We start from the raw sequence: 17,683 nt of genomic DNA, 5'->3' as shown, positions 1-17,683 counted from the left end.
AATGGTGGATCGATTCAAAATTCCTAAGACTGACATTTGGATCTTAGCAGTGTCTATGTGATGCTCTTGGCCTTTATTGGGGTTTCCTTTGTGCCGGAACACATATGAATAAAAGCTCAGAGATCACTATGTTCAAAGAGACCTGCAACTCTTTTGTGATACACTTATCGTATGGATGCAGATGAGGCTTTTGTTCATACATTTTACCTCATCTATTACCCTAAGGCTGCCTGTGAAGGCAGTGAAGAATGAATCTATTCAAAAGAAGCACGACAGAGCCTGCTGTTAGTGTGAACTGTATATGAACTGGCCTTAACAGCAGGTTCTGTGCATTTGAGTATAACACTTTTCCTTATCTTTTTCTTTTCAAGATATGAAACAAAACATAATTTGCGTATTCCTCTGCAAAAACTTGACTAGTGTTTCTGTTAAGTTTGGGTAAAATAATACACTGAATATTTTCATACATATTTACTGTTGGGAGCTATCAAGAGAGAAGTATTTTACTGCAGTGCACCTATAATTCCATAGCACCAGGTGATGGAAAAAGGAAGAGAATATTGGAAGATGCAGTCATCCTAACTATACCTCCTAGAAGTGATTATTGAACAGCAATGGGTAGAAACCTGAGAGCAAATCAGCTGCCCACTGTTACAACAGGGAAATACTACATTGTACAAGGGGCCCTAAAAGGGTGACTGAGAACATTTGGCTAATTCTTTAAAAATCACTTTGGACAGTATGTTTAGCATTTCATATTTTAATTTTTAAATCTGTTTTGACTACTGAACACATTTACATTTTAAGCCACAATTATTTTAATGACAGTACAAGTTAACTTGTATCAGTGACTTTGCATATCAAGTAAATAATTAATTTGAATATAGATTTCATAAATGCTCTAAGAAAGGGTCACATTCTTATGGTAGTATGCTGTTTCATGGCTCATTGGGACCCCGATAATAGATTGTAATCCCAGCTGGCTAACTGAGAAGAATTTATTTTGCTGTTTTCGCCCCTAACTTAAAATGAGAATGTGAAGACAAGGTGATCTGTTATCACGTTCTTGATCAACTGGTTTAAGAACATCATTGACAGATGCCTTGAAAAGGCATGCCTTGAAAAACTACGAGTCTTCATAATTGGACAATCTTCTGGAGAGAGATACTAAAGAAGTAGAATTAGTACAGGCTTCCCCCAATTGCTTATAGGGTGCTTATAGGGTGCGTATTGCTTTATGTGCTATAGAGTCATAGTGACCAGGAAGACCCCAGGTTTTATTTGTGTTGAGTTAGCTTATCTCCGCTTAGTACCATGTAACATTACAGTTGACAACAATACCAGGCAAAATAATACAATTGGTTGGGTTCAGGAGGGGCCTGACCTGGTGTGGATTTCTAGAATCCTTTGTATTTATTTCAGATTTCCAGAATCCAAAGTATTTTGCTTCTGTATTAATAACCTAAACTCTCTGTTTTGAATTGTCTATTGGTTCCTCTTTTGTTAACTTAGTATACAGTGCAGCTGAGTCACAGTTTATAGGCTGTGGATGCTGTTAGGTAATTCCAGGATTAGCATCCACCTCTTGGGCAGCATGGTGGCACAGTGGTTAGAACTACTGCATGGGCTTAGGTAGGGTGCTCTTTCTATAGGCCAATGCAGACCCGATGGAATGAATGGCTTCCTTCTGCCCTCTAAATTCTATGACTGCCTTTTGTCCATCACGCCCTTCTCTATTCTCCTTTTGGGCCTTCATCCACCTGAAGCTGTTGGCACTTTCTGGAGGTTGGCAGGCTACTTAACTGTTACCTAACACTCTGAACTATCATAGGTAGTACCATCTACTGTTACTATGACAGCAGATTTTAACACCTGACTGAACAAAAAAAGGTATTAATGGGCTCATTATCTCCTCTTGGCTTTTATATTCTACATGTTTTGTGCTAAAACCTAAAGAAAAACTTCCCAGTAGAATCCCATTCGCTTTCGTTTACAGTGCTATCATCCTGAAGTTTTGCCTTTAATGGCCAGTGAACCTGTACCCACAAATTTCTCTGCTGTTTGACACCATAGAGCTTAATGCATCACCTCACACTTGCTGACATTAAATTCCACTTGCCATTTTTTTTTTTTTAAACTTGTTTCTTTGTATTATCCTTTTGGTCTTCTAAATAATTGCCTATACCTTCTGTTGTGGTACCATTGCAACTTTCAACTGCAACCTTTCTAAGCCTGTCTAGATCACTGATGCATACAATGACAGTAGTGACCTGATGAACTTGTGGAACACTCAACCCACTTTCAGCTACCCCTAATAACAGCTTTTTACTCCCTCTTCTATTCTCACAACTGTTTTAATTCACTTTGCTATCCTTCCCCAATTCCATACACCTGGATCTTCTCTGGAAATCTCCTCTGTAAGTACCTTGTCAAATATTTTTTTGAATCCCATGTGCATAATACCCACTGTATTTCCACCACCTACCACGTCTGTTACCTTCTGAAAGGATTTGACCAGGTTGTCAATGTTCTGTGAAACCGTGCTGGCTGTTTTGATTTTGCCTTTATCTAGATACAAAATAATTTTATAGAGGCTAAAGTTTTCTCTTCAATTGATGTTTGATAACTAGGTAGTAATTGCCTGGATTAGCTGTGTCTCCATTTTTAAAGATGCCATTATATTGACCACTTTCCAATCCTCTAATACATAATCACAATCAATAGAGCCCTGGAATAAAGCCCCAGACTTTCCTGTGAAAACAAGAATTCAAATCTTGCCATCTAGTGCACCAATCTCGCCATTGCTAATGCCCTCGAATGTTGCTGCTTCTCTAATTGGAATATGCCACAGTGAGCTTGGCAGGTAATCTGTCATTAATTGGTGATCTAAGAACTGAAGTGCTGTCACCATTTCAGACTACTGGAGAGTGTCAGTGAATGAATTCTTAAATGCATCCCTTTTGAAGTTTCAAATTTCTGCCAGTTTTACTGCAGTGTGTGATCTATGAATTCAGGCCACTCCCTAGCCCAAACTAACCTTGAATTTTTAAGTTGAACATGATTTTGTTTTGAATGGCACGAAAGATTGCAAATCTTTGTGGATAGCATAAATTTACACAATCGCATGCTGACTTTCCTCCGAATTGATGGGCTTGAAATGTTCGGCACATGTACAGCAAATTATTTTAAACTGTTTAAAACAATTGTAATTATTCAGTGAATTAATTAGAAAATATACGCTTGCAGCTTGATTGGTTTTATTTACTGAGGTAGAGCACTGTGGAGAAAACAATGAAGTAGCCATTTAAATTCTGAAAACGATCTGGTGAATTGAATGGACCATGGACGTACAATATAGTGTGTCAATATTCATATTGAAAAGCCCAGGTGCAGGAAGTGGATTCTCAAAGATCCTAGTTCAATCTTAACAACAGTGATCTATTTTTAACAACCGGAAGGTTAAATCCAATCTTGGTGCAATAAATCATGTTGCTGCCAGACCACTTAGACCATTATTTCTAAATCTAAGTGGCATTGAATTGAAAACTGGCTTAACTGCAGCAGGTTTGTAATCACCCTTGATTTTACTGGGGCGGAGCTCTAATAATGATGTAACTGTTTTTGTTGAGGGTAATGGCAGAATGGCACAAAGATCTCAAAATAGTGGCATGTTGCGACGATGAATCCTGTTCAGCCCTGATGTTTATTATTTCTTTAGTTTAACTAATTTACCTAAAAACTGCTTTAGCCATCATAATATCACTCCTCTCTCTCATTAGTTCAGGATTCATTACACCTCCAATATCTTTCTCTTTAATAAAGACCAATGCAAAGTACTTAATGAAATGTTTTTACCATTTTTTGATTATCATCTAAAAAATTGAAAATGCTTTCCTCTCGAGTCCTGCCTCATTTTTCACAGTTCTCCCCTCACTAAAATACTTTGTTGTTCAGAATTAGCTCAGAACAGTGATTTAATTATTTTATTCCCTCACATGTTTGACTTGTTACCATACCTGACAGTTTAAAGCTTTATATTTACTTATCCCTTCATAATACTGACACTTCACTGCTTTCTGATTTTATAGACTCTGGTTATTTTCTGGGATCTCTCCCAAGTGACCATTATTGGCATATGTCAATGATCAGCATTTAATATTGATCTTCAGTGTTCACTAAGTTCTGTTTGCAAATCATTGCTGATTAAAATTGGTGCTTTGCTGCTGTGTTATTTCACATCATTCCCCAAGAATGCCCTGAAACGTTGCATTTGTTGCGTATCCTTAATATTTGTAGTTCTTAAGGTGATTATTTGGGTTGTCTGACATGAGCAGCAGGAGCTTTAGAAGCCAAACCAATCAGAAACAAATAGTATTTTGCTCTTGCGAACAATGTGCACAGGTAGCAGCTTTAAACAAAATTACTGCATTTTTGTATGTCATCCATGAGGTCACTGGGTTTCAAAAAACAAACCGACTTGTGGGTCATCAAGCAAAATACGGAAGTTCAATTAGATGAAAAGGAGTTTAGCTTCCCTCCTGCCACCGGGAAACACACCGCTGGGAGGCCAGAGAATCTCAGCCATTGTTTTTGAATTCTCAGCTTTTTGGGGCTGCGTTTACTATTTTGATGCTACTTTTCTGAATTTTATGAATAGGAATGAATGCTTCCCCAACTTCCCCAGTGTCCCAAAAGACATGCTGTTAGATAATTTGGACATTCTGAATTCTCCCTCCGTGTACCCGAACAGGCGCCGGAATATGGCGACTATGGGCTTTTCACAGTAACTTCATTGCAGTGTTAATGTAAGCCTACTTGTGACAATAAAGATTATTATATTATTATAAAACTCTTTTTAAATTGATACCCAATTCTGCACTTATTCATAACTAATGGTACCCAATCACACTTTCCTTTTGGGCTGTTATGATAGCATTGCTAATGGTTGATTTCAAAATGAGTTGCTGGATAGCTAGTATTGACAGACTTTATAAATGAATCCTTGTATTAGAGGATCCCACATGGCACTGTAAACAGAAAGAAAATGGAAGCCCTTTGACCACTTTGTCATCTCCCACTATTGCCTCAGTGATTAACTGAGCCATATGGACTCTGAAGGGTGAACTCATAATCAGTACTGATTTCATCCTAGAAAAATTGTGTACTATTGGGTTTGACTGAATATAAAAAGTACGCTCTTGCTGTGCAAAATGAGCCCAAATGCAGAGCACAAAGTACATTTTTAAAATAGCAAACAGAAAATCAAATGAAGTGCTGCATTGTTCTTTTTCCTAGGATATGTATTTGTGTTAGTATATATTTTGAAATTGAGCCCGTTAGTTTACCATTTGTTTCTCTCTGGTTTTTGTTTTCATGACATTTTTTAGTAATATTCTTTGCTTTAATCTATTTCACCCTGTTATTTGTTTTGACAATTTTTTCCATTTCCACTATAAAATTGTTGTAACAAGCCTGTGATTTTGTTTTGCATTAGGCAAGGCCCCATTTATACATGTGGGTAATCATGTTGTATCAGAACTTGGCCCCATTGTACAGTTTGCAAAAGCCAAGGTAAGAAAAAGTTCAGCTGTTAGCCTAGTTTGTTACTGCAGCTATAAATGCCACTTTTAGGCAAGTGTGTTGATTTGAAAATCTATATCTTAGTATTTATTACCATTTTTGGTATTTTCTATTTATTCTTCAGTGTAATGAATGTGTAATGCTGTCCATGAATCTTCCTAATTTATGTTCAAATAATTTAGTATTGTACTCTTAAGGTTCAAGGATGATGTTGTGAACCAAGTTTATATTGTGCAATCTGCAGATATTAGAACTATTTTGATTTTCATTTTGCACAACTCGTGTATGGTTGGTAATGAGGTTAATTAAAAGGAAATTAATTGTTTCTGTGCAGTATTGGTAATTATTATCTGACTGCATTGAGTTTATGTACTGTTGACTCTTGTATTTGCATAATCTCTCACTTTAGGGTCACTCACTCAGTGATGGACTGGATGAAATTCAAAAGGCTGAAATGAAAGCTTATACAGAACTGGTGAATAACATGCTGTTGACAGCAGAGGTATGCCAGGTCAAATGCTTACTATATTCTTGTTTTTTAAAATATTGTAAACCCATATCAAACAGCCCAGCTAGTCTTTTATGTTCCTATGATTAAAGATTGCAACTAAAGCTGTCATGTTTGTGTATTTTTGCAATTTGCAATCGTAAGTGTGATTAGTTCTTGACTAACTTTTGTCGATATGTTTTACCTTGCAGCTTTACATACAGTGGTGTGATGATGGCACATCTGCAAAGGTGGGAAATCTGTCTGCATTTAGAACAATTTAATTAAATGGGCATGCATCAACATTTGTGTCAACTTTAGTACCACAGCAATGATTTTGCACTTGTTCCATTTCTGGTGCATTGCTTTCACAAATGTTCTAATACAGGGTAGCTATGCAATATTCTGATTATCCGTGAGTGTGCTTTGAAAGGATCAAGGAGTGCAAAGTTGCATTGCCTCAAGAATCTATATTTCGTATTTGTTCTTGAGATGTGGACATTGTCCTCAAGGCCAGAATTTATTCCTAACTGCCTTGGGCAGCTGGTGCTGAGCCATCTACATCTGAGTGGCTTGTTTTTCAGTGACACTTCAGAGTCAACCACATTGTGGGTCTGGACTCACATGGCGCCCAGATTGGGCAAAGATAGCAGATTTTCTCCCTGACGGACATAGTTAACCAGATGGATTTTTACAATAATCCACTAGTTTCATGACCATTATTGATGTGATTAACATTTTATTTAAAAATTTAATAATTAATTGATTCAACATTCTTCCATCTGCCATGATGGAATTTGAACTTGTGTCTCTGGAGCATTAATCGAGGCCCTGGTTTACTAATCCAGTAACATCACTATACTACTGTTCCCCAGTTCATTCACTATCAATATCAATTTCAAAAATGATTAGACCAAAGTTTCTTGTAATTTTTACAAGTTACTATAGATTGTGGCGTGTAAATCGACCCAGCATATAACGTGATCCCATGTTTTCTTTGTCAAAAAATATGCTTTCGTATGCCCTTGATGTATAAGTTGACCCTCATCTTCCTTCTCAGTTATGCAATGCTGTAGTTTTCTTAGTAGTTGGCCTCAAATTTTCACCCTAGAAATGCATGTTTTACACCTGAAACTCTGTATCGTTGTATGGTATCAAAGCAGGCGATACCGGCTGTGTTGTGAAGAGAATAAGCAGGAGTTTAAGACACCGAGCAGACTGCATGAAATGGCATGTGACAAACATTTTTTAAAAAATAAATTTAGAGTACCCAATTATTTTTTCCAATTAAGGGGCAATTTAGCATGGCCAATCCACCTATCCTGCACATCTTTGGGTTGTGGGGGTGAAACCCACGCAGACACTGGGAGAATGTGCAAACTCCTCACGGACAGTGACCCAGAGCCGGGATTCAAACCCGGGTCCTCAGCGCCGTGGGCAGCAATGCTAACCACTGTGCCAACGTGCTGCCGGCATGTGACAAACTTAAATGGGTCCTCCAGCATATGAAGTACAGAGTTGGTTTCAACCTAGAAGTTGTAACATTTGCTAACTCATCAAATAACAGTCTCTCAGCGAGATAAGTCAGTGTTAATGAAAAACTGGTGCAAGAAGGGAAAAATAAGTATTCTGCTCTGAAGAAGATGCTCAACACCAAAGGCGCCAGCAGAACAAGGACCAGGACTAGCCTGATCTTGAGAAGCAGGTATCAGAAAGAGTTGTCAAAAATCCTCAAAATGGTTATATCACAACCTTCAAAAAATATATATGCATTTAAATGGGCCAAATCAAACTCTAAGTCTAGCAAATATTTTAGATCAGCTAATTGGTGTAGTTGCTTTATGGAATTAAATAGTCTAGTGTTGTGGCAGAAGACCAAGATTGCTCAGATTACCAAAAGACCACAATGCCAAAATGACCAGTTTCTAACAATTGTTCTATATCCTGTCTATAATTCATTATCAGACAGCAGTGCAAGGGCAGCACGGTAGCACAGTGGTTAGCACTGTTGCTTCACAGCTTCCAGACCCAGGTTCAGTTCCCGGCTTGGGTCACTCTGTACGGAGTCTGCATGTTCTCCCCGTGCCTCCCTGAGTTTCCTCCTGGTGCTCCAGTTTCCTCCCACAGTCCAAAGATGTGCAGGTTAGGTGGATTGGCTATGATAAATTGCCCTTTGTGTCCAAAAAGGTTAGGTGGGGTTACTGGGTTATGGGGATAGGATGGAGGCATGGGCTTAAGTAGGGTGCTCTTCCAAGGGCCGGTGCAGACTCGATAGACCGAATGGCCTCCTTCTGCACTGTAAATTCTATGATTCTAAGAGTACTAATTAAGGCACATTGGCAACATGGAGGAAACAGAATTTCAGTATGCTGAGCAACTGAGCTGTGGAGTGGAAAACTTCGAAAACAGTTCTAGTGAAAATGAAAGGAGATGAAAAGACCAGATTAAAGTCTGTAGTAATTCTCAAAAGAGCACACGTCGAAAGTAAGGTTCCCTGGAGGAATCTTTGTGCCTGTCATGTGAATGGTTGGGTGGATGACGATGGAATGAATTTATGGATCGATAATGTGTAGAATAGGCTTCTCGGTGGTCTACACAAGAAATGCTGTTTATTAGTGTGGACCACATTAAGATCTTATAGAAGCAATGAGATCAAGTGGTGCCTGCTAAGTAATGCCTTGGGGTCTAACACTCATCGTTCAACCTTTGGATGCGTACCTCAGCAAACCAAAACCATTCAATGATCGTTTTCGTACCGAATAGTGTAAGTGAACGTTTTAACAAAAGAAAAAAAAACATTAATGTGGAAATGTGTGCTGCCTCACATAATGTTTTGTGTGGCTTCATTATCAAGTTATTGGATGCTATTAGTGCACCAAGTGTTATCAGATCATCTAGAATCGGAATATCCAATTCAGTGTGTGGCGAGGAAGACGATTTGTTGAGGAGGGATCATTCTGAAAGAGAAAGTGCTGCATCTGATCCAGAGTTTGGATCCTTATGATGATGCAAAAATGAAAGTGAATTGGAACGAATTTGATGAACTCTTTGCATCAGGTGCCAAAGACCACGAATGTGACGGTTTTAAAACACTTTGTGGCTAAAGGTATCTTTGTACAATTAATTCATTTAATAAACTGTGCCACGTTAGTTTAACATAAATTATTGGTATAATGGTTTTTTCCTCATTTCAAAATGGTGACCACACACACACTCACCAGTGGTTCACGTTTTATACTTGGTGCATAAGCTGACCACCATTTTTGGAATTATTTTTGCAGACTCCAAAAGTGAGCTATACGCTGCAATCAAAGACATTTGTTAAATTAGCATTTCTCTCCCAGCTGACTTAGTGCGACATCCTATTGTAGAGAAAACTGACACATTTATTCTCCTTTTTCACATTTTCTCCCGAAATTACACCCACCAACAATAATCAGCAACAAATATGTCAATCCCCATAACAATAACAACGATCCCATCCTCCCACCAACCCCCAAACATCAGCTTGCATGTTTACATAAACAAATGACAAAAAGGAATCGGGGATTATCCATAGTCACCCTTAATACGCATAGCCCCCCCCCCCCCCCAACTAATGTTTGATGTTATCCAGTTCTTGAAAGTGCACGATGAATAATGCCCATGAATTGTAGAACCCCTCCGTCCTTCCCCTCAGTTCAAACTTAACCTTTTCAAGAGTCAAGAATTCCAAGAGGTCCCCCCCGCCGCGCCAGGGCACAGAGGTGGCTCTCTACCCCAACAGGATCTGCCTTTGGGCGATCAACGAGGCGAAGGCTACGGTATCTGCGTCCGCACCCGCTTCCAACTCTGGCTGGTCCGACACCCCGAATATGGCCTCCCGGGGACCCGGGTCCAGTTTCACGTGCACCACCTTGGAAATTACCCTAAAAATCTCCTTCCAGTAATCCTCTAGCTTTGGATAGGACCAAAACATATGAATGTGATTAGCGCCCCTCCCCCAACCCCCTGCAATGCTCACACACATCTTCTACTCCTTCAAAGAATCGGCTCATCCTCGCCCTCGAGTTGTGCGCTGTATACCACCTTCAGCTGTATCAGCCCCAGCCTCGCACATGAGGTGGAGGCATTTACTCTCCCGAGCACCTCACACTAGACCCCCTCCTCTATAACCTCTCCCAACTCTTCCTCCCATTTTGCTTTGATCCCTTCCAGTGGTGCCGTATCCTATTTCAAAATAGCTCCGTACACCGCTGACACTACACCCTTCTCCAGTCTCCTCGTCGTCAGCACCTTCTCCAGCAATGTGGAGGCCAGTTCCTCCCGGAAGCTCTGTATCTCCTTTCTGGCAAAATCTCAAAGCTGCATGTATTGAAACATTTCTCGCTGCTCCAGCCCATACTTCGCTTCCAGCTCCCTCAATCCTGCAAACCGACCCCTAAGAAACAAATCTTTTAGCGTCTTAATCCCCTTCTCTTCCCATTTCCGAAAATTTCCATCCCACCTCCCTGGCTCAAATCTGTGGTTCTCCCGAATTGGCATTTCCCCTGACCCTGCCCCCAACCCGAAGTGTTGGCGAAATTCCCTCCAGATTTTCAATGAAGCTATTATTACCAGACTCGCTGAGTATTTCCCCTGAGCTATCTGGAGCGGCGCTGTTGCTAGTGCTTTCAGTCATGACCCCCTGCACAAACTCTCCCCCATTGTGACCCACCGAGAATCAACCCCTCTGACCCAGCTCCACACCTTCTCCACATTTGCCGCCCAGTAGTAGCACATCAGGTTCGGAAGACCCAAACCCCCTGCCTGCCTTTCCCTCTGTCGCAGCACCTTTCTCACTCTGGCCATCTTCCCTCCCCATATGAACGAGGTAATCTTTCCCTCAATCTCCCTGAAAAAAGCCTTTGGCAGGAAAATTGGTAGGCATTGAAAAATAAACGGAAATCGCGGCAACACATTCATTTTAACTGCCTGTACCAGACCCGCCAGTGACACAGGGAGACCATCCCATCTTGCCAGATCGGCTTTCACTCACCCCACCAAACTAGAGATGTTGTACATGCGAAGCCTCCCCCACTCCTGGGCAACCTGCACCCCCAGGTAGACATTTGTTAAATTTAACAAGAAATTGTGTGATTGCTATTATGTATGCACCATAGTACAATAAGCTTTCATTAGGCTGGCAAGTGATTAGTAACGTAGAAATTAATGATAAATAAAGCAAAGATGTTAGAAAATTGAACTCAACACATTCTTGGGGGGAAGAATGAGAAGTCGAGTCTCGTCTGGTTGAGCTGGTGCTACCTGATTCATTTACATTTTCAAGATAAGGCAATGTTGTTGCTACCTATAAATGGTGTACCACTCCAATTAAGGATCAACTGGATATTTCTTGATATTTTGTAGATGGTGTAATATTAAAGACCTTTAATGAATCAAACTTTTTGATTTAAGATAACTCGTTCTAGATATGGTTCACCATATCCATGGCCTTTAAACCATATATTGGCCTATCAGAAGCAATGGGAAGTAAGACGAAAGATGAAGGCAATTGGATGGGCTGGAAAATCTCTTAAACAGGTCAGTCATATTTTTTTTTTCCAGTGTTGCCATTTTTGCTTTTACAACTTTGTTTTCCAACTCTAGTCCAAGTTGATTGTAATCAAAAGTTTGTGTTGCATTAAGCTATTTTAAAATGAATTACATTCAGCAAGATAGAACCAATATTTTAGGGCTACCCTCGAATTTGATGTTGATCCATTAGCCCGAATCTTCCGATGTCCAGAGTAATGAAATATGGGCATACGTCTGTGTTGTGCATCAGACCCTGAGGAAATTCTGGCACACGTGTGCGCTGTAATTGCTTGCAGAGTTTAAACTCCAGTAGATTGATGTACGTTGTCCTTTCCGGCTCTCTGAAAATGCCTCTGGCGTTGACTGGGCCCAACTGTTCTCTCTTCCTGGCCCCACCACTTCTTCACTCATTCGCTTGCAAAATCTGAATTTGTAATGAAAGCGGACAGAGAAAATGGGTATACCAGACTAAATAACTACATTAAACGCAACAGAGAACTACATTAAGCGATTGCTGTAAACTCGGTTCTATATTATGACTGTTAATTCTGGAAAATACACTACTCAGTTAAAATTAAGAGTTCCACACTGGGTAACATAACCTACTGTTAGTCTCCACAGTCCAAGAAAGTGACAATATCTTGACTAACAAAAATATACTTAAGCAAATTGGATGCTACAATTTTAAATTTACTCCTGCTTTTTGACTTTATGAAGTGCTCTATTATAAAGTAATAAACTGCTCCAGAACTTTGATTAAATACCATAGCCTTTGGCCCTGGCAGCTAATCTACTGTGAAACTTTTTATTGCCTTGCACACATCTGACAGTTTATTACTTAAATCTGTCATGTGAGAGTACCTTTAAGAAATGGGTGTTCATCAGTGATGCCTGAGTGTGGGTGGAGCTGGGCTGTTTGTCAGCTTTTTACTTTCGTTTTAGGCTGTTTGCTGCAGGGTGTGTTTTGGTTTCGATTTCAGTGTTGGAGCTGAAGCCAGACAAAGCAGGTGTACTGCTGTTCCCTCTGCCATGAAAATACTATCTCTTGATCATTTGGTGAATTCAGAATTATAAATGTTTTCAGTAGTGAATGTAAACCTGATGTGCTTCTGTGAAAAGGTGTTCCTTTTGTCTTCTGGATGTTGTTTGGGAAGTTATTAAGGATTACTTAGTGTTGTATTCTTTGAGGGTTGTATTTGAATTAATGATTGCGAAGATGTTCACTATGTTTTAAAAAGGTTAACCTGAGTTCATAGAATAAACATTGTTTTGCTTTAAAAAATACGTTTCCATTTCTGCTGTACCACCCCTGTAGAGTGGGCCGTGTGCTCCCCATACCACAATCTATTAAAAGTTGTTGGTCTTTGGAGCTCTCTAAACCCTGGCCCATAACAAATTGGGGGCTCGAGGAGGATCAAAGTCTATCTGTTGGATTGGCTGAGTGAACTTAAAGACAGTGAGGGGTGAGCATATTGTGATTGCTTTTCAGGTCTGGTATTTTGTTTAAGTAGGGACTGTATTGTGGACAATGGCTCTTTCAGAGGCTCTGAAGTTTTTGGGGATGGAGGCGGTCACACGCAGTACCTTATGGACAGAGACTAAAAACTGACTTAGATTTGGCAAAAACATTGCAGTTACCATTATCTGACACAATGCGAAAAGATGAGGTAATTATGGAGGTGGTTAAGCACTTAAAGTTGCCTGAGATACAGTTTGACTCATTGGAAATGGCAAAAATTCAGTTGCAAATTAAACAAATGGAACATGAGAAAGAATTAAAGCGGCTTGAATACGAAAGAGAGAGGAAAAAGAAAGAGAGAGAGAAGAAAAGAAAGAATAGCCCTAGCAGAACAAAAAGAAAGAGAAAGGGAGATGCAGATCAGGGAAAAGGGTAGAGAAAGAGTTTGAAGTTCAGAAAATGGCCATGAAGCATGACAGTCAGTTAAAATTGGCAGACATAAAGGGAAATGTACAGTTGGATGATAGTGATGAGGATAGTGTGAAAGAGCATCATAGTCAAAGGCTTGGTGGGGATCTATTTAAGTATGCCCAAGCATTGCCAAGGTTTGATGAGAAGGAGGTAGAAGCCTTTTTCATTTCATTTGAGAAGGGAGCTAAACAAATGAAATGGCCACAGGACATGTGGGTATTACTGATTCAAACAAATCTGGTAGGTAGGGCTAGTGAAGTGTTTGCATCACTACCGGAGGAGCTATCTGGGACATATCGGGAGGTGAAAAAATCCATCTCGGGTGCATATGAACTAGAGCCTGAAGCCTACAGACAAAGGTTTAGAAATTTAAGGAAAGAACTTGGTCAAACATACATGGAGTTTGAAAGGATCACGCAGAGTAATTTCGATAGGTGGATAAGGGCTTTGAAAAATAGACCAAATGTATGAAGCTCTCAGAGAAATTATACTTTTGGAGGAGTTTAAAAATGTAATTCCTGATGTAGTGAGAACTCGTGTGGAAGAGCAGAGGGTTAATACTGCGAGATTAGCAACAGAAATGGCAGATGATTATGAATTAGTTCATAAACTTGGTTTCCGACATCAGTTTCAGCCTGTGAAGGGTAGAAACTGGAGACATGAGAAATACTCGAGTGGTAACGGTAAAGGTGATCTGATGGGAGATAATAAGGAGAGTGTAACTCAGACTAAAACAGAAATCCAGGATGGTGGAAAGGAAATGAAAAATATCAAATATTTTCACTGTAATAAACTAGGCCATGCAAAGTCACAGTGTTGGTGGTTAAAGAAAAGCACTGGGGAAGCTGATGTGGTAAAACAGGATAAGACAGTGGGATTTGTTAAAGTGGTAAAGGAAAGCCCAAGTGAAGCGAAGGAGATGCAAAAGATTGTACAGCCTGATCAAGAGGTGACTGATAAGAAGGTGCCAGATGTCTTTAAAGAATTTACTTGCGTGGGTAAAGTTTACTCATGTATATCAGGAGGAGCCGGTAAAGAAGTCGCCATTTTAAGAGATATGGGAGCTAGTCAGTCTTTAATGGTAAGAGATGAGGAGTTATGTAGTTTGGGAAGAATGTTGCCAGAAAAGGTGGTAATATGTGGAATTCAGGGTGAGAGGAGTAGTGTTCCATTACACAAGGTAAGATTGGAAAGTCCAGTGAAGAGTGGTGAAGTGGTAGTAGGAGTAATAGAGAAACTATCTTGTCCAGGAATACAGTTTATCTTGGGTAATGATATAGCTGGATCGCAGGTGGGAGTGATGCCTACTGTGGTCGATAAGCCAGTGGAAAATCAGACAACTGGAGTGTTAAAGAACAGATATCCTGCAATTTTTCCGGATTTTGTAGTAACAAGGTCGTAAAGCCACAGGTTAAGACAAGAGGAGAAATCAGAGAGTGAAGATAAAAGTGAAGTGCAATTATCAGAGACGATTTTTGATCAGATGGTTGAAAAAGGACAAGAACAGGTGGAGGATGAGGTAAATATTTTTAGTTCAGGAAAATTGGTGGAGTTACAACAAAAGGAGATAGAAATAAGATGGGTGTATCAGAAAGCATATACAGAAGAGGAATCTGAGTGTATACCAGAGTGTTATTACCGTAAAAGTGATGTCTTGATGAGATAATGGAGACCTTTACATATGCAGGCAGATGAAAAGTGGGCAGAAGTTCATCAAGTAGTATTGCCGGTAGTATATAGAAAGGAGGTGTTGTGAGTTGCATACGAGGTACCAGTGGGAGGTCTTTTGGGAATAAGGAAAATTCAAGCTGAAATACAAAAACATTTTTATTGGCCTGGACTACATAAAGATATAGTTAAATTTGGCAAGCATGTCAATTGATAGGGAAACCTTAAGCAGTGATAAAATCAGTGCCCTTAATACCCATTCCAGCATTTGAGGAACCTTTTACAAGGGTACTAATTGATTGCATAGGACCGCTTCCTAAAACAAAAAATGGGAATCAATATCTTTTGACTATTGGCTCGACAATTTTTAAAAGTTGCACAAAGTGTGATGAAACGGGTAGCGGACAAGAAATCCAAAGTTCTTAGTTTTGCCAGTGGAGATAACGTTTTAGTATTGTTACCAGTGGTAGGTGAACCTTTAAAAGCAAGGTCTTGTGGACCTTATCAGCTTGAAAGGAAATTAAGTGAGGTGAATTACGTGGTAAAAACACCAGACAGAAGGAAGACTCACCGAGTGAGTCATGTGAATATGCTTAAGAGGTACTTTGAAAGGGAAGGAGAGAAAAAGGAGGAGGTTTTAATGATTCTAACTCAAAGTGACGAATCAAATCCAGATGACTTGGAATTTGACATACCTCAAATTAAATTGGAAAACAAGGATGTTCTTAAAAATTGGGATAAATTGTTGAGTTACCTTCCAGAGGAAAAACAGACTGACCTGAAAGAGTTATTGATATCATGTGGGCAAGTTTGTAGAGATAAATTGGGAAGTGCTAAAATGGCTATACACGATGTAGATGTGGGAAATGCTGTTCCAATCAAACAACATCTATACAGACTTAACCCTTTAAAATTGGCACAGGTTAACAAAGAGATTGAGAGTATGCTTAAAAATGGCATAATTGAAGTGGGTTACAGCCAGTGGAGCTCACCCATAGTGATGGTACCTAAACCAGACGGTACCCAACGGTTGTGTGGGGACTGTAGAAAGGTTAATGCAGTTACAAGAACGGACTCTTATCCTATCCCACATTTGGAGGATTGCATTGAGAAAGTGGGACGGTCAGCTTTTATTTCCAAACTGGATTTACTTTTTTTTAATAAATTTAGATTACCCAATTATTTTTTCCAATTAAGGGGCAATTTTAGCATAGCCAATCCACCTACTCTGCACATTTTTGGTTTGTGGGGGCGAAACCCACGCAGACACGGGGAGAATGTGCAAACTCCACCCAGACAGTGACCCAGAGCCGGGATCGAACCTGGGACCTCAGCGCCGTGAGGCGGTTATGCTAACCACTAGGTCACCGTGCTGCCCCCAATATGGATTTACTTAAAGGTTACTGGCAGGTACCTTTATCTGAAAGGGCAAAGGAGATTTCAGCTTTTATGACTCCAGATGGTGTATACCAATTCAAAGTTATGCCATTTGGAATGAAAAACGCCCCAGCCACATTTTAGCGGCTAACTAACAAAGTCGTTTCAGGATTACCAATTGTGCGGTATACATCGACGATCTGGTAAATTTTCAGCCAGACATGGGAAGAACATTTAAAACATCTGATGGAGTTATTCGATCGACTTCAGGAGGCGGGTTTGGTGATAAACCTAGCCAAAAGTGAATTTGGAAAAGCCCAAGTCACTTTCCTTGGCCATACATCAGACAGGTTCAATGGTCACATGGGATGTGAAGACAACAGTTAGAGGAGTTTCCAATACCCTCATTACAAAGGGAAATAATGCGATTTCTTGGCATGAGTGGATTTGATCGAACATTTGTGCAAATGGCTTGTAACGTGATTGCTCCACTGATGGACTTGCTGAAGAAACGTCAAATATTTCAGTGGACAGCGGACTTTCAACGGACATTTGACGGCCTGAAAGCTGTGATAACCAATGCTCCTGCGTTGGAGAATTACAAGGGACTCTGTGAACAGATTGAACTAAAGTATCTGACTTTTCTTTTAAATAATTTTTATTGAGATTTTCAAAAAAATATCAAAAACAGAAAATAACAACAAAAAAAAGAAAAACACACTAACCCCCAAAACCAACCCCCCCCCCCCCCCCCCCCCCCCCCCCAGTAACTACAAAAAGGTTAAACAGATAAACACCCGGCATATTCAATAAACACATATACACATTTCTCCCTTCCCCCCCCCCCACCTAAACTATCTGACTTTAAAGAGACATGCCGAGGCATAGAGAAATGGATGGATCATGCAGAGACCTCCTTGTTCAAAGAGACTGTCAATCGAGAAGGATTTCAGTTGGAGGAAGAAGAAGGGGAAAAAATGAACTATATTATTATACCTGTTTGCGTGTGTTGTTTTTTTGGAAACAAAAAAGTATATTTACTGTGTGCATTTCTTAAAGGATAGTGAAAAGGTGAAAAATGAAAC

General features: G+C 39.8%; 1 protein-coding gene across 1 annotated transcript in view; it reads left to right on the top strand.

Moving 5' to 3' along the window:
• Nucleotides 1-17,683, top strand: part of mtx2 (metaxin 2) — a 140,393-nt gene that overhangs the window by 102,557 nt on the left and 20,153 nt on the right. The window contains exons 5-8 of the mRNA XM_038789326.1: nt 5,495-5,571; nt 5,990-6,082; nt 6,280-6,318; nt 11,504-11,629. Coding sequence (XP_038645254.1) covers nt 5,495-5,571; nt 5,990-6,082; nt 6,280-6,318; nt 11,504-11,629 — 335 coding nt within the window. The remainder of the gene's footprint in view (nt 1-5,494; nt 5,572-5,989; nt 6,083-6,279; nt 6,319-11,503; nt 11,630-17,683) is intronic.

The sequence above is a fragment of the Scyliorhinus canicula genome, chromosome 2 (assembly GCF_902713615.1).
Source record: "Scyliorhinus canicula chromosome 2, sScyCan1.1, whole genome shotgun sequence".
Classification (NCBI taxonomy): domain Eukaryota; kingdom Metazoa; phylum Chordata; class Chondrichthyes; order Carcharhiniformes; family Scyliorhinidae; genus Scyliorhinus; species Scyliorhinus canicula.
This window is presented reverse-complemented; position numbering and strand designations above follow the sequence as displayed.